The sequence below is a fragment of the Callorhinchus milii genome, unplaced genomic scaffold (assembly GCF_018977255.1).
Source record: "Callorhinchus milii isolate IMCB2004 unplaced genomic scaffold, IMCB_Cmil_1.0 Scaffold9, whole genome shotgun sequence".
Taxonomy (NCBI): domain Eukaryota; kingdom Metazoa; phylum Chordata; class Chondrichthyes; order Chimaeriformes; family Callorhinchidae; genus Callorhinchus; species Callorhinchus milii.
The window spans coordinates 12,338,194-12,356,494 of NW_024704750.1; the positions used below are offsets into that span (position 1 = coordinate 12,338,194).

The following is an 18,301-nucleotide window of genomic DNA, read 5'->3' on the forward strand; positions in this document are numbered from 1 at the left end:
ATTTTGTGGCAGAAAGGAAATAACTGTCCTTGTATTTGGTATAGCGTCTTTAAGTTCACATTGAGTTATTTTTTTCACTGCAGGATATATGTGAGGATATTTCGGATCATGTGGAGCTGATCCACGCCCTGCTGGAGACGGAAATTTCACTCAAGCTTCTATCCTACTCGGTCAATGTCCTCGTGGACATCCACACAGTTCAGCTTCTGTGGCACCAGCTCCGTGTGTCAGTACTCGTGCTCCGGGAGAGAATTCTACAGGGCCTACAGGACTCGAATGGGAACTACACCAGGCAGACTGACATTCTTCAGGCTTTCAGTGAGGACAGGAAAGAGGTATAAAACTAACAGGTTGCTTTTCTTTCCCTCTTTATACCAGAGTGTATTCTCGTTTCTTTCCATCCATTTCAGGGTCGAAGCCAGTCTTGGGATGTCCTCCCGACATGACAGGTGCTTTATAAATATGAATTTGCATTGTATTTTTGTGCTGCAACAAGGTGAGCTCTGTCAGTGCTGGGTGTTGGAACAATTTCCAGGTGTGGACACTCAGTGTCAGCATCAAGCATTCTCAGGTCAGGATTAGCATAGATAGTGACACAGCACTGAACCTACTCATTCCCGAAAATTTCCTCTCAGTCACAGACTCCTTTGAACATCATCTTTTGTGTCTGCTCGAAATGATTCATTTTCTGCAGTAGCCATCCGACTTGGAACAGTTTGTCTGGAAGTCTATGCTCATTAGGAAACTAGATTATGACGGTTTAGCCTCACTGAATGGCCTCACAGCAAATGAAGGCAAGTACGTCAGCAGTTGTTTAAAAGATTGACCCCCTTAATGAATACAAATCCTATCAAAGTTTATTTTATAAACTCCAATATAAACTCCAATAATAAGGCAGAATCTTGTACAGAAGAAATGAGAAGCACGGATCGGTTAATAAGATTAGGTGTCATTACAGAATTTACAAATGCAGCATTTGAATTTAAATACGCAAACACCTTTAAAAAGTTCCACGTATTCCTCAGCAAAAAAAGTCAGAGTTAGTCAGCTTTATGAGCGAGCCCAGTTATTGCAGGACCTAAGGTTCCCAGCAGTGCAAAACCTTGGGCAAGTTTCCTTACTCGACACGCCTGATAATAATCCCTCAAGAAAAAAAAACCCAATAATAAATTGGTCACTTCAATCCACGACTGTTTGGGACACTGCTCTGCGCAATTGGCTGCCATGTTTCGCCCACAAATATACAGTCAATTCAGTTTGCAGTATATTCTGTGAAGCGCTTTGAGACGTCTTGAAGACATGAAAAGCGCTATATCAATTGCAAGCATTATTATAAGGTGTCTCCTCACCGAAGGTACAAACACTGTAAAGATTACTCTCTTGGCAGGAAGCAAGCAGTGCTAATATGTACAGTACGTTGATTACTCTAGGAGGATATTATTAGACCAGGCTCGTGAGATGGTCTGTTTCTGTTTTGGCTTCTGTATTGAAGTCACCAATGTCTGACAGCACTTGCTGCTTTAGCACAGCCAGAGATTTCAAGGCCACTTAAAACAAAGAACCGCTTTTGTAGATACTGTCACCCTATGGCATTTTAACACTGTGCTCTGAGCTCAGTTCCTGAACCCATCTTGTCAGCATCCATTTAAAAATACCATGAAATTGATTCTGTTCAATTCAACATGATGCTGCACCAGTGTGACTGTCGCACACAATTTTCAGTTCCTCTGGGACGATCTACTACCCATTTTTTTTACTTGTGTGTCCTGCATGAAGTTAGTGGACAAACTTGCCTTATTGAATGGAATAGTTCTAAGATATTCATACAACAAATGCCGAATAACAAAAGCCAGTATTTTAACAAGGGAATGTTCTTGTTTTCAGACCTGTCTAGACTCTCTGACGGAAGTTGACGACTCAGGTCAGCTGACCATCAAATGCTCTCAAGACTACTTATCTTTGGATTGTGGAATCACTGCATTTGAGCTGTCTGACTACAGCCCCAGTGAGGACTTACCGTGTGATTCAGAGGCCATGACCTCTAGCTCGTTTGCCTGCTCAAAGTCCAAATCCTTCGGCCATTGGAACTGTGTTGATCTACAGAAAGGATTTCCAGAGCTGGTCGGCAGTGTGGGGCTACTCTCTGTAGCAAACAGCCATTCCTGTTCCAAGCAAGAGGAAAGTAAGACAAGTGAGGAAACCCAACTGACTCCTGTGGATTGTCAGTCTTCTCCAGTGGATAGGAAAGACACTGCAGACACCAATACATCACTTAAAACACCACTACTGGCTTCACAAACCTCTCCTACAGAGAACGGGAACAGAAAGAGTTTCAATGAGAAGCCTGTCACAGGAACCGATGATTTGGTCAGGAAGAGACACAACCAAGTGCGTTCCTCGAGTGCAAAAAGCAGCCAGTGTGAAAGCTCAACACCTAAAAGGTCAATAAAAGATTGTTTCAATTATAACGAAGAGTCCCCTACGCAACCTTCGCTGCCCAAAAGAGCTTTGTATTTTGAAGAAAAGTCTAAGGATGACATGGACGTCAACTGCTGCAGAACATCACCCACTGTGCTCTTACATAAAGCAGAAATGAGCAAAAGTACACCTTCTCTACTTGATCCACCAGACAAATCCAAACTCTGGCTGGACTTGGCTTCACCTTACCCAAGCGCTGCCAGTTACTCGTACAATGCCTTGAACAACATGGGGAATAAACATGGAAATCAGAGGGTTGTCCCTTTCCAACACAATTCAAAAAAACAAGGTGTACGCCAAATTAAATCGCCTGACAAAAATCAAACAAAGTCTTCAACTGTTAATGGATCCTTTGACCTTCACAAAGGAACTCCTCGTGGGCAATCTAGCAGTGCCTGTACACTGAGCTCACCTCAATACTCTGGAGAGTCGACAGCACAAAATAGCATCTTGCCTGTATTCAAAGCTCAGAGCAACGGCTTCTCATCGTCTAGACAGGCTTCTCCATATCAGAAGGAGTCACAAACCATTGTTAACATGGATCCATATCACTCACCACATACTAAACCTTCCAGTGGTGAAAAATCTAAATACAATGAGATTTGCAACTCATTTAACTCCCAGATTCTTGCTACTCAGAGCAAGGACAGTCATGAGCAAGCTGTTCCATCTGCAGAGCTTCAAAAGCGGGAGTTAAATATTGGATCTAAAAGTAAGTCACCTGAGAGTGAAAGTATGTACGCAGCAACTGTTACAAAGGTGCCTTCGCATACTCCGCACGGGTCATCCATGGCAGAATCACTGAGTTTTCTCCCCACCGTGTCTTTGCAGCAACAGAAAAGGACAGCGAGCACTTTGAGCCCCAGTGAAACTGCTGCAAGTGATAGAAAGGAGATTTGGTTTGGATCAGACGAGTATCTAGCACTTCCATCCCACTTGAAAAAAACTGAACTGTTGGCTTTAAAGCTGGAGAATGTGACGAAGCTGTTGTCACACACACCAATGGGGGGAATTCTGCAAAACATTGATGACTGGGAGCTTTCGGAAGCCAATTCTGTAAGCGAGCTCTGCCCACCATTTCACACCAAAAACAGGAGCAGGAAAGAGTTCCTTGAGACTGGAACAATCTCTCCCTCTTCCTCCGGTGATGTGGCTCCTTCCATAGAGGACAGCATCGAATCGGGACCACTCAGTGACATCCTATCAGATGATGAGCTGTCCATCGCAGAAGTTGGTGCTGCCCATGACTCCAGACCCCACTTCCCACACCATTGGCTGACACAGCCAGCAGAGAAGGTCTCAGCTTCTACTCCAAATATATTGTCTCTGGTTAAACAGCTGCAAGAAGACATTCAGCACCAAGAGAATAACGCAGACATATGGGGAAAAATTGAGGTAAGTTATATATTTTGTACCTGTTCAGATACTTGGATTTCTGCTCATTGAGGTGTGAGGTTTTTATTGCCGGAAAATGATATGAAACACACATTTTCATCTACGACCAACAGGACCGAACACTCGCAGGTCAGGTTAGATGCAGAATAAAGTTCCTTCCACCCACACCCTCAGGAGAGTGCCACCTAAGGCACCTGACACTCAATACTTGTTAGTGCTGGGGAGTTACGCTATTCATTCAGTCAATTAAAGTGGATTGGGTATTCCAGAATGCTTTGTAGCATTATCGTCATGTTAAATGCATCTGAAGATTAGAGTCCAAAGGTGGCACTGATAGTCTGCCAAACTCATCGAGAGAGGAGTGAGGTAAGAAAATCGGCCTGGCAGAAAATAATACAACAACTTGCATTTGTATAGTACCTCTCATGCCAGGTAGCATCCCAGAGCGCTTGATTACACATTACCACCATACCACCACAAGAACTCCACCCATCACTGAAGAACAAATGAAGGAGGCAGACACATTTCTGCGTTATCTCTGACCTTGTTCCCAAATCCAATCACCCTGCACTGGGATGGTCTGGGTTGATTGGTTTCATGACTTGGTGTCATTTTGGTTCAGTTCAGTTCTATAAATGCAAGTTGTTGTTCAGTTGTGGGTTTGATCCTTAAACATCTAGGATGGCTCTGCAATGCAATGTCAGAGGGCTTGTCCTTTTGATCAAACATTAAACTGAAGTCTTGTTTGCCGCCTTCTCTCCCCCTTACACTCACTTCCTCATTGCCTCCAGATACATTAAAGATTACATGGCACTGTTTTAAAGAAGACAAGTGAATTTCTACCACTGTCCTGGCCAATATTGCTTTCTCATTTAAACTCACTGGAAAAATAACAAATCACAGGTAATTCACCTCATTGTCTGTTGGAAGTTGCAGATGTAGAGTACGTGCCATTTTTGCCCGAATTACGGTTACTGTAGAGTTTTTAAAATGTTTCATACAATGCAGGTTAGAATTATTTCCTCCTGAAACTTGTCAAACAATTCTAAATCAATAGCCCTTGGAATATAAATGTGAGCGATCATGAGGTTACACTAATTTCAGAATTAATAATTTCAGAATAATTTCAGAATCAAAGTCAGAAGATTGTGGCTTCAAGCCCACACTAGTGCAGTATCTTGGAGTACCACATTATCTGGGGTGCCATCCTTTGCATAAGATGTTAAACTGAGTTCCCATCATCTGCCTGTTCAGATGGATGTTAGAGATGCCATTGTCCGAGACAAAAAAAGAAAAGAATTTCTTCCAGTGGCCTCTGGTCAACAATCGCCAATATTTTGCCCACAAAATATACAGTCAATTCACTTTACAGTATATTCTGTGAAGCGCTTTGGGACGAGTTAAAGTTATGATAAGGCGCTACATCGAATGCAAATGATTAACAATCCCCCAGATAATATTGGTCATAGCTGTTTGTGGCCCGCTAAGATTTGTTGCGCGCAAGTGAATGCCACATTCGCCTGCAAAGTCACTACGCTTTACAGTAAAATCGCACGAAGCGCTTTGAGACGTTTCGGCAACGTGATAAGTACAAAATGCAAGGGTCGTGAATCGTGTATTTTGTCATTTGTGTGGAAAGCCTGCCCTCCTCAGGTGAGGTGGTGCACGGTCTGCTGAATGTGATGGTGACTGCAGGCCTTGGCTGCTCTGCAGTATTTCAGTGCTGCACTGCAGCGAACAAACGCCTGTGAAGTTTTGAAAGCTCGTCGGTGCCATCGCGTGGCCACCGTGTGTCACTGCACCAATTGCCGACCATGTCTCTGTGGACTGTGGGTCAGTATTTATTAGGTGGGTGTCAGAATGACCGATCCCGTTTACTTTCTGCTGAATCATAGAATTGTACAGCACAGAAGGAGGCCATTTGGCCCATCGGGTCTGTGCCGGCTCTTTGAAAAGAACTATCGAGTTCAATGCCACTCCCTCGCGCTCGCCACATAGCCCTGCAAACTTGTCCTCCCCAAACAATTATCTATATTATTGAGGAGGTGGATGACTGAACAATAGATTTAAGTGCTGCAAACATAGCATAGACTATTTCATCCCCAAATTACCATCAAACAATACATTTCAATGACCAAGAGGCAAAGAATAAGCATCAAACTATTTCAGCAGTAATAGAGGAAGAAAACCTCCAAATTCTTTTTTCAAAATAGTTATTATTTGGTTGATTTGTTCTGAGGTCAATTGACTGCAAAACCTTCTTGCTTCCTGTTTCTTTCACATGAATTCACTAAATGAGGTCTTCACCTAAGAAGTGATTTCAGCAGAACATTTGTGAGAGTAAAATTCTGATCAGTCGTGCAGTGGTGGATGATTTCCATTCCGCAGAATCCGCTACAAGCAGCGCCCACTAAACATTACATTTCTTGGCAGATTCCTTTTCTGGGGGTACTAATCCCTCCAAAAAAACAAATAAATAAGTAGTAATAATTTGGTCGCTCAATCTACGACTGCTTGTGTGATACTGCTGTGCGCAATTGGCTGCTGCGTTTCGTCCACAAAATACACAGTGGTTCACTTTGCAGTATATCCTGTGAAGTGATTTGAGATGTATCAATGATGTGATAAGGCACTATATCAAATGCAAGGATTATTATTATTAATTCTGACCCCGGGCCTCTGTTGGCTGTGTGTTTAGTTGACGTCACTCTACTCAGAAACCCCGTAGTTGAGATTGTGTGTGTGTGTGTCTCTCTCTATTCGTGTTTATGAGGGTGTCTGTGTGTCTCTTTCTCTCTATGTATCTATATGAGTGTGCCTCTCCTCCGTATGTGTGTGCTTGAGTGTCTGTGTGTGAGTGCGTCTGTGTCTCTCTCTCCTCTCTGTGTATGTGTTTGTGTGTATGTGTGTGTTTGAGCGTCTCTGTGTGAATGTGTGTCCCTCACTCCAATCGGGCCATCCAGTTTTTGTTAAACAAGAAATTAATAAAAATGCCTTGCAACGATCTATGTGTTATTTCCTCATGCTTACATGAAAAAATGTAGGTTGGCAGTAAAATGTGCCTAGATAGCACCAATCAACTTCCTGAAATGTTCAGCACAATATGTCAAATGTCTCCGCAATTTTCCACAATTCTGTCAAAAAACAAATTTCCCTGCAATTTTTGGCAAATATTTCCGCACTTATCTATTGGCCCAGCTAATAGCCATATGTTTGTTCTTCAGTTTCTCCCTAAAATGCATATTTTAAACCAAGTCTCAGCGGGAGGAAGACAGAGAGAGAATGAAATATGATTTCACCTCTTAACATATAATAACATATAATAATCTTTGCATTTGATATAACTCCTTATCATGTCGTCAAGATGTTCTCCTCTGTAATATTCACTGTTTCTAATTAATTGCATTTTGTGAAGCACTTCACACATCTCTTTTATGCGAGAAGTTTATGTGAAAATATAAATTTTACTTGAATATATTAATGCAACCTAGCGTATCCGGTAAATATAATTTCTGAGTTTAAAGTAACTTTCGTGATGTAAATCATCTCTATGTCTAAGGCCTTCTGGATTTATATCTCTGTTGCTGAGAAGATTACAGATGGCAGACTGCTCTCAGACCTTCACTGTTTCCCCATGGGCCAGCCCCTAGAGGGCATGTGATATTGCTTTGCAGGTTATCTCCATCTCCAGTGTGCAATGGTTTCTATTGTATACACAGGATCACCTTCACTGTACTTCTAAAAGCATTGTGCAGTCAAAATATATAATAGCTTCACATTCTCAGCATTCAATAGTAAATCCTGAATTCTCCCCGTTATCTGCAATATCAATTGTACAAATTGTACTACAAGACTGACTTATGATCATCACTTGAACCTCACGATTTAAGGTTAAAGGCCCTGTCTCACTTTCTGTGTCTATATGTTTATCTATTGCAAAACTCTGGGTTTATACAGTTAAATATTTCCACTTAAATGGGTAGGGTTGTCGTGTTTGTCCAGTGGTGAATGATGCTCACACTGTGTGTGTGCTGCTCTGGGACATTTCTCGTTGCTGCTTGTGAAATGTCATTGGCATATATTAGCTGCCACATTTCCCTATATTTGCAGTTTCTGCATTTGCAGATAACTCGTATGAAGTGCTGTGAGACGCTTCAATATGTGAAGGTGTTATATTGAATGCAAAAATAAGGCACTCTTCAAGGCTTCATAAATTTAACAAGGCAGTAACGCATTCAAAGGTTCTGATGATCACAGCAAAAGTGAAGATCATCTGTTTTTGCTTGTGTTACAAGTTGCACCTCCCCCTAACAAACTACAGTGGTTATTTTGTAATGTAGACATTTTTGAATAAAAACACTTTTGAAAGATTCACTTGCTGCTTAGTCGTGTTATGCAACACACAATATGCATCTTGTTTAAGAGAGCGGTGTTTTTATGTAGAGGGAGATATGACGGATTAGTCTGTAGATATACTGGACCATGTGACAAGATGGCTATGAACCCTTTCTTTTAAAAGAAAGCTGTTCAATTGTTTGAGTTGGAGTTGGATTAAGGGTTATAAGAATAAATACAGCCAGAAATAATCACATGCTGTGCATGATGTGACGGTTCCTGTACTACTGGGACCTTGGAAATGTCATGTCAAGAATGAATAATGTAGGTTCGAAGGATGGATAGGTATTCTGGAGTTCTGCTTGATTTATCTGGTGGTGGGCTAGTGAGATACTTTCTAACCCTCTGCTCAGAAAATGAAATGGTTGGCTAGAATTTGTAATTGAGTAAATTACACCTCATCTGTGAAAGGAAGGGTCCAATGGTCTTTTCTTGTTCATTGCTTTCTTGTGGATGGGCAGGCGAGAGGAACTGATGGGCTCCTCCTGCCTGAAATTGTTGCTGTGTGATATAGCGAAACACTGTTAAATCCACTGCAGAAAATATTGAGCATATTTAATGTAAAATAATTTGCAGCTGATTAGATTAACATGCGTTCATTGCATTTTATACAAGTGTGTCTTATTATATATCCTTTGATAAGATTCTGCAATAATCGCAAAACATGAACTGTACCATTACAGTTTCCTTCCCTTCTCCCCCGCCAGTTGGACAATCAATTCTTGCTCTCAATGATCCACATCATCTCAGCAAAGTACTTCAAGATATTGGCCTAGGTTAAAAAAAAAGGCAACCACCCTTCATGTCACACATTAAAGCTATTTAGCCTGAATTAGTCTGTGTAATGATGGTGAGTATTTTCAGGGGTGGGGGGTGGGTGGGGGTGACGCAAGGCCGAGTATTGTTATCTAACCTCCTGACTATTAGCTGTTTGATAATGAGAATATCTTAGTGTTGTTAACTACCATTTTCTCAATAGTTTCAGAACTATAGCTCTGCAGATTTTGCAGGTTTTCTTTTTAGGACTGTTTCTCACTCAGTTGTTAAACTGCATGAATCATGGTCCAGTTACCATTGGCTCAGGAAAGCGCTACAAGACGCTACCCCACGTGAAGGGCACAATATAAATACAGGTTGTTGTGGTTGTTAATGTCGTAAAACATTAGACATTCTAAGGCTGCTGAAAGGCTGCCCCTGCTATCCCACATCTTCATTGGTTACTCCCTTGGCGCACAAACAGTTTTCGCCCTCAGAATATACAGTCAATTCACTTTACAGTATATTATGTGAAGCTCTTCGAGACGTGTTGAAGTCGTGATAAGGCGCTATATCAAATGCAAGGACTATTATTATTATTATAAACCATTCTGTTTTTTTGGAAAACCTTTTTGCTCAGTAGCCAATGCCAGGGGGCTAGAGAGTGGGTTACCATACTGTTATTCAGTATCTAAATCTGCTGAACTGTCCCACGGCTTGTTGTTGTCTGAGGAGTGCTTATGAGCATCATCTGCTTGTGCTGGGGATTAATTAAAAAATTTATTGTTCAAATAAAACCATAACATTTTATGGAGGTGGATATTATGTGGGTTTATATGCTAGGAAGTAGCCCAGAAAAGCATAAATAAACATACAAGTAGGTGTAAAGAGAAACTGAATTAGCTATTCTGCCATTCACAAGCGAATTGTTGCTGCCTTTACATTTTTATTGAAGAGAGAAAGCTTTCAGAACATTGCGAGTCATATGTTGGTGTTGTTAGAACAGTGATTAAAATGTCAGGTTACATATTTCATGCAGATAATGATGCCCAATTAAACCAAACAAATGTTTCTCTGAAAGAACTGTGGCTTCTGCACCATTACTGGAATGCGGTACTGCTGTATAACATGCAACACGAAACACTGAAACAGCTTCTGATCACAGGTTCAGCAGTTGAACAGATAAGATTAAGCTGAGCACCTCTTGGCTAGGACTTTGTTTCAAGTCGTCTCCACCCGAATTCTGCTTATCTGCAGTGCAGATCTCTAATTAACTTGCAAAATTGGCGTAAATAATATTTGTAAATTGGATCAGTTGCACAGTTGTGTTAAACTCAGATACAGATCTTCTAACTAATTGTAAGAAAAACTAGAAATGTTAATTTTAATTGACCAGATCAAGAATTTGATATCAGTTATATAGATTTAAACACACTCACATTGCACGAGGTTGCCTCCTGGTGATAGCTGGAGTACTGCATTCAGTTTTGGACACTGCACCTCAGGAAGATATTAATAATAAACCTAGCATTTGATATAGCGCTTTTCATGTCTTCGAGACGTCTCAAAGTACTTGTATACATGATATATTGGCTCTGAAAAAGATTTCAGGCCAGCTTTACCAGAATGTTAAAGTTTTTTAAAAAAAGTGAAAATACCTTTTTTTTAAAAAAAATGGCTGGTATTTCTAAAAGTACAATTGTCATATAAAAGCTTTTCTGTGATGATTGGAACAGGTTAATTGGGTTTATGCAGTATTGTAACTTTTTGGCCATCAGTGCAGGTGTGTGGGGGTGTGGGGGAGAGAATGGGAGGGTCAGTACATGAGTGTGTAGCACAGAGGTGCAAGTATGTGGGGTGAATGTATGTGTCTGTGTCAGTGTGAAGTGTATCGGGTGAGTATGAGGGTATGTGGTCAGATCTCAGAATGTGGAATGACCGTGAGTATTAGTGTGGAGTGTGGGGGTTGACTGTGAGTGTCAGTGGTGAACAGTGTGAATGTGTCTGTGATGTGTATTAGTGTAAGTCAGTGTAGGATGTGAGTAAGTGGATGTGGTTTCTCTGTTTGCCAACCGCAAATGATCAGTGATATGATGGTTAACTGAAACTACAGATGAAAAGCAGCCAACTCGCAACTTTTTATTGCATTTTTATATAAAGAATAAAAAAAATTCTGTAAGCTTGAGCGAAATGTCAAATCGAATGTTTCAAAGCCATTTGGAATCATTGTAATATTTTTGCTTGCTGTTCTTATTTACACAAAAGGAACCAGCGTGAGTGGTTTATTTCAGCATATAGTTACATCAAATACATGGAAATGAAACTTGCCTTGCTGCCAGTTTCCAATCTTATTTATTGTATAATGTTGTTGGCCAAAACAGTTTGAAAATCACTTTGATTTCTACAAGTTGTCTTCATTATTTATAAGGTGCCTTTGCCAATTACGTTGACAGCTTATTGATTAATCATTTTTTTTTGCTGTTCATCTTGTTGCTGCTTCTGATGTTATTTAATTTTGGAAGAAAATGCGCTGCTGCTTTGGAGAATAATTGTCCTTTCAAGGACAATGAAAGTGTAATTTTTGGGGGTGTATTAAGACTACAATTCAGATGTATCGCAGCCCACATGAATGTATTGTTTTTGTATCTTTTTACATACAGATTGGGTTATTATTGAGGGAATCAATCTGTGGCGAGAGCTTCAGCACTTGGGATTTATTGGGGGGCTTATGTTGCACATCAAAAATAAGCTGTGCCAATTGAAATATAAAACCTGAACAATCTAGCCTTTGAGCACCACATTTTCATTCTACCTTGTACATCACGATCGTTCCCTCCTACCACAGTACCTGAGGGAAAATACAGGGATCTAAAATTTATAATGTCTTCGAGACGGCTGCAGATGGTAGTGGGTGTGTATAGCACTCGTGAGCTGTAGCCTCTCTATCCATTTGTCTAATTCAGATTGATAACCTCTGCAGTTGCTCATCCGTAATCTCTATGTAAATGAAATTCAATAAACTGTTAGATCTTTGTTTAAAAAAAAATTGCCTGATCTTAATATTTTCTGGCACTCAAGATGTTTGGAAAGCAACCAACTAAATGTATGAAATATTTCAAAGGATCTTGAAAGAAGATTGCTAAGGCGTAGAGGGCGCACATTCTTGACTTCCATCTTGTAGTGGTTGGGATTGACACACATTTGGGGAGTGCAGTACCCAGAGCTAAAGGTAGGGGGAGTGAGAACAAAAGAATCCTTTCTTGAAAGAGGCACAAAAGTGCAGGCTGGGAGCACTGAGCACACTTGACAGCACACGAGGAGAGGTCAGAGCCGAGGCTGCAAAGACTAGTAGCTGAAACCCCCGTCTTTACTACAAGCTCAAAATAATATTTGGATCCAGACCCAACGAGGGCTAGTGACTGCAGATCCAGCTTGATGCACTGTTTGTAATTTTATTTATATTTAATAACAGTATCGTGGATTTGTGAATGTTTCCGATTCTTTCTAAGTTTGATTTGAAAATTAAGATTTACTGAGCCAGAAAGTTAGTTACTATGGGAGGCTTTGGCATACGTTACAGCCGCACAACATGGTACAAAGTCAAACATTGCAGAGGGTTCATTCCTTGATTAAAAAAGAGTTTCATCATAACTTAACTGGCTTGCACTGTCTGGCTCAGTAATTTTTTTGAGTCAATTCCCCTTATGTCTCCAGCACTTACCGTATAAAATTCAATACAATTGCTGAATAGATAGAGGAGAAAATACAGTACATTTTAAAAGATTCTCCTTTTCTTTTTGCCCATTTTATCCTCCCTCCTCCTCTTCTGCGGCAGATACTAACTCTTGTGAGCACTGGCATCCTTCCGAGACTGCATCCCTCGAGTCTGTTCTTTGTGTGAGCTAAGATGTGAGTGAGAGTCAACAGGACTGTGGATGGCAATCAATGATGGAATTCATTCCTGTTCTCTCTGAAGTTCGGATATAGTCGCAGACACGTGCTGACTGCTCATTGCAGCAGAAGATTCTAGATGATGATCAGAGCGGAAAATTATCTGATTCTCTTTTCCTTTCCTTGTTAAGAGACACTGAAGCCCACTAGAGTGCCGTGATATGGCCCTGGTTGAAATATTGGCCAATTCAGCATAGTGCGGAATCGACCTTGGCATGCTTATATGGTTCAATGCTGCAGACTCCCAAATCAAAAGTCATTACTCTTGAACAGAAAATGAAACGAGAGAGAGAGAGAGCAGCAATGCCCGGAGCAGAACAAATAGGCTGTTCCATGGATTGTGAGACTTGCGTTAAACTCCTCATTGCCAGGCACAAAGATCCCAATCTCAGCCAAGTCAGCAGGGAGCCTATCCACTACACACTGATCTGAAGAGCAGCATGGACAGTGATTTTAGGACTGTGTTTTGAGGTCAGGGTATATCTGGTGCTGTGAAACCTACTGGGGGTGGGTGGACAGATGCAGATCTCCCCCCTCTCCTCCCCACCCCTCCCCCCGCTTCTCAAAATAATCAAACCATTTTTATTCTTCATTGTCGTCACTTTGACATTCAATCAGAAACAATGGCAGCTGCGTTCCTTTGTGAACAATAAATCATCAAATTCCTACAGGAAGTACACTATTTATAGATTGATAAAATCTGTTCCATCTGTGTATCTTTTGACAAAGTATCTACTTTTCAAGAAAATCAGGGCATTCATTTGAATTCAGTCTCGAGTGGTGCTCGAGAGAAAACACCAGCCCAGTTGATATATTTTTATTATTGTTTTGGAAATCTACTGTTTACTTATTCTTCAGAAATACTCATAAATTGAAGATAACAAAGAGCTGATTTTCCCCGTCAATAGAGAAACCTGCAATTCTGCACCTCCCGAAACACGTCACACGATTTACTGTAAAGTGTAATGACTGTGTATTTTGTAGGCGGCACATGTTGTGCTGATGCAGCTTTATTCTGAGCCACACATCGACTTCTCCCCTTTGTTTCTCTTCAATGGGAGGAGGGGATAACAAAATGGGCACAGAGCAAAATTTGCACTTATCTTAAACGCAGATGTTATTCACGCTAACACAAATGGTACTTGTGGGTAAACACACAGAGGGGCCCCAGAGTTAGAGCTGCACACAGCCCAGCAGTCCAGGCTGATGAGATATTCATAAGCATAGGAGACAGTGTGCTTAGCAATGAATTAGTCAAGTAGGTTTGTTTACACATCTGATTTTTCTGGTAGCATGCCAAAGAAACAGAATGTGGCATGCCCTTTTTGAGAAATATTTCCATAGCTTATTATGGTTCAGAAGTGAGCATTAACTCCCCATTTAGGAATGTGACTAATTATTCCATTCACAACGTACATGATTCAGAATTTCATAAAGCAGGTGTGATGTTTCATAAAGCAGGTGTATTGGATAACAACCTGTATTCTATGTTTTATCTGGTGGGTTTTGATCTCATTCGAGGGATTTCAGGAAGACTCGTGAGCTGGAAAGTGTTATGAAAAGAATGTGTTGACGTTGTTGCAATCCCACTTTGTAATACTTTGGATGCTCAGGCTAGACAATCCAAGTTCTCATCTTCAAGAATAGCGCTAAACAAAGTCCAACTATAACAGATTTCCCTCCAGTTTTGCGCAGTCTGAGAAATGACCACAGTGAAAAGTGATGCAATTTTCTGGATATAAAATAGACGAATCACCCACTACTAATGACTTTTCATGTATGTTTAGTGGACTTTCTGATTGCACTGACTGTAATGAGGGAACATGAATGCAGTCCTTGCAACTGTGGAGTTTAATCAGAAACATCAACCTGGGTCTCTCTACATTAAAGGTTCCTGGAAGAAGTGAGATTAGGACAGAAATAATGATGAAAAGCAAGGTTATCAGATCGAAACAAAGTCAGGATCCCCTGAAAAAATGGGGAAGTGAAAGAAAATTATGAGAGTGTGATGGGGCAGTGAATGATTCATGGTCTCTGCAAGCTGTAGATGTTTACTGCTATCTGTGTAAGTTACCTTTGGTGGAAATATTTAGTACATCTTAACTTTGGGTTAGTTTTTAAACTTATGCACAGGTATTTTATTCATTTATTTAGGTATTCATTCACCGCTGAAACTATTTCTTGTATAATTTCATCTCTTTAATAATATATTCTCTTTAACAATATTCTAAAATATTATCACTTTCGGCACATGTTAAAGCAAACCCATGTTGTCACATTACCTAAGAGAACTGCAGGTAAATTGGCAATATTTTGATGGATCATTTTACCTATCAGTAAATACTGACAGATGATTCAGAACCCCTGTAATTATTATTTACTGCGAAGGATAAGGTCAATGTAGTTTATAAACAGTTGCTGTTTCATAATTTCATAACCCCCTCTGCTTCTCCTTTAGGGCTTTGTAAATAAGCTTGATGAATTAATTAATTGGCTGTATGAAGCCTTGGAAACAACAGAGAACTGGACCCCTCCGAAAGCAGATACTGACAGCCTCAAACTTTACCTGGAAACCCATCTGGTAAGTACATGTTTAGATACTGAATCGAGCTAAGGAAATTGTCAAACATCTTACGTGCTGGCAGCTCTATGGCTTCACTACATGTTACCATCCCCCCAAAAAGATTTGTAATTAGAAACCTAGATAGTTGTACAAGTTTATGGCTGGTGCACAAAAAAGTAATTACAACTGTTCACAACTGTGCTAAGCAGAAGTTTCTTCATGACAATGTTTGGCAAACCCTTTGCTTTTTGGAGAGGAAGCAGAGCCTTGTATCAATTTTAATTTGGTGAAATTGTATATCCCAGTCATGTATTTTTATAAAATTTGAATCATCCTGCCCTGTTTTTTTTAGACATCCCAAATAGTTTGGTTTGTTGAGTTTGGGATCAGAAGGTTCTGGGTTCAAATATTTATGGGTACACAAGATCCATTGAAGACCATGTGTGAAAAATCACTTTTTTGTGTGTGATGTTGAGCAGGGTCTCTTCAGGTTTGAAGAGACATGCCAGGCAAGTCTGCAGTCATCCAAGGGCATAGCTGATTGGCTTCATTGATGAAACTGGGAGGATGCAGAAATGCCTGCAAGTCAAAGTCCCAACAGGTGGGGAGGTTTCATGAGTGCTTTTGAAACATATTGGGCTTTATACTGGTAAGCCGTGTGGTTACTAAAATTAATAGTAACAATGTGCCATATTTTCAAACAAACAGTAAAAAGGCTTGCCAAACCCTTTTCTGTCAGGAAAATTGCTTTTTTATTATAATCATTATGGCACATACTTTGAATATGTTCATTGAAAGACTCCCATTGTTTGATTATGGGAGTTTATAAATCAAAGTAATGAGGATGATCTCCAGTGTTAGAGGAATGAGTTATGAGTAGCGATTAGACAGACTTGGTCTCTTCAGGATTGAAAGGAGATATCTCAGAGGAGCTTTATAGGGTTATACAGTATAAGATTTTATAAAGGATTGACAATGTAAACTCAGAAGAAAAACTTTCGAATGTGCTAATACAGAAAAACAAGAGGGTACAGATTAAAAATTACAAGGGACAATTTTAGGAGAGCACAAGGAAATATTTGTTTACCCAGAGAGTAATCAACTGGAACCGATTACCAGTGAGGGTGGTTGAGGCCAAGAAGTTGAAATCTTTTTTTAAAAAATACAGTTTGATGCTATGACGGGAGAATAGTATGGCGGGTATTCTGGAACCATTAGATCAAATGGGCCGAAGGGCCTTCTCCATTTGAACCAATGTAGTATGATAATGTGCTATTATCGGTGTTTATTGCTGAAAATATCTTAAGTGTGCCCTCTTCTGGCAGACAGTGTATATTTCAGAATGCCGGGACTGGTGAGGGAACTTCCAGGAGGTCACTATTATTAGGGAAGTGGATACAGTATTTATTTTTTATTTCACGGTGCCCTTGCTGAAGATTATTTTGACGAGATCAAATGTCAAGCTGTAATTAATTTCTTTGGTGCCTAATTAAATTAATCAGAGATACAAAGTGTGAAGTTTATAAATCGGTTTCAGCGTTAATCATAAATTAGAAACTGAAACATACACTTATCAATTAGCAACATTTTGCTTGTTTTAATTGACTGAGTAAATGGTACAGTAATCAAGATTGATACATGCTTTTAAAATTATATTTTGCATACTAATTTTCATAGTTTTTTGTTGCTTTTCTTATGGTTCCTCTATAATGCCAACCAATGAGAGTAGGCTCCCAAGCCTGTGCCAATCATGGCTCTTTAGTTGTGTGCTAACAGATGTGTAAGATGACCCATGGCAAGTGTGGTGGCAGGTATTCCCCAAGAAGAGAACTGCTAAGATGTAACCATGTCTGATCAGAAATCACTGCTGTAATTTATTAATGAGCTGTGCTTACAAGTGTGTGTGCACACACGTGAGTGTGTGTGTGTACATATGCAAATACTTGTCTGCAGGTGTGTTATTCAACTTGAAATACCATGTTTCCTCTCTCCTGCTTCAGGCTACTCAATGTCGCACACCATCACCTAGTTCAGGTGGCAACCTATTCTCAGGCTTCTGCCAAGTGTGCTCTGTAACTGACCACTCAGAACTAAATTGAGAACAGCTCAGGCTGGCAGTTTGTTACTTGTTGCTCAGAAGCAAGTACTTCTGTCATAACTCAGTGAGCAAATGCACATTAATTTGACATTGGGTCACGCAGACCAGGGATGTTGTAGGTTGCGTCACTGGTCAGCGATGACCTAAGGAACCTCAAGGCAGGAGAGCATGAATGACGTTCCAATTTGCTTTGGTGTCCCTGGACTATGGAGACAATATACCAGCCAATCATTGTGCTTCTGGCCACTGGTGTAATGTAGTATTGTGAACAGTGAGATGGGCAAGGTTGAGCTTGGCTGGGATACCCCAACTCCCAACCAACCCATGGTTTAATACGTTTTCTGCTACTTTGCTAATGATCACTTGAAGTACCTGAGTGCAGCTGGTAATGTATGGCATTGAAACTTTACCCTGGGGAGGAGAGGAAACAATAAAAGGTTTTGAAGGAAAAAAGCAAAGCATCTCAATGACGTTTCAACCTGTATAAGAATATATTTCTGATTTTTTAAACCTACTTCTTTCATTGTTTTGCAGAGTTTTAAACTAAATGTAGACAGTCACTGTGCCCTTAAAGATGCAGTTGTTGAAGAGGGCCAGCAGCTACTGGAACTCATTGAATCACAGGAATCCGGTAAGTCTCCAACATTGTGAAACGTCCTCAGAGT

General features: G+C 40.4%; 1 protein-coding gene across 1 annotated transcript in view; it reads left to right on the top strand.

The window, feature by feature from the left end:
* akap6 (A kinase (PRKA) anchor protein 6) overlaps positions 1-18,301 on the top strand; it is a 113,694-nt gene that overhangs the window by 19,935 nt on the left and 75,458 nt on the right. Inside the window, exons 2-5 of the mRNA XM_007893379.2 lie at positions 84-335; positions 1,885-3,873; positions 15,434-15,556; positions 18,171-18,267. Of these exons, the coding sequence (XP_007891570.2) occupies positions 84-335; positions 1,885-3,873; positions 15,434-15,556; positions 18,171-18,267 (2,461 nt within the window). The remainder of the gene's footprint in view (positions 1-83; positions 336-1,884; positions 3,874-15,433; positions 15,557-18,170; positions 18,268-18,301) is intronic.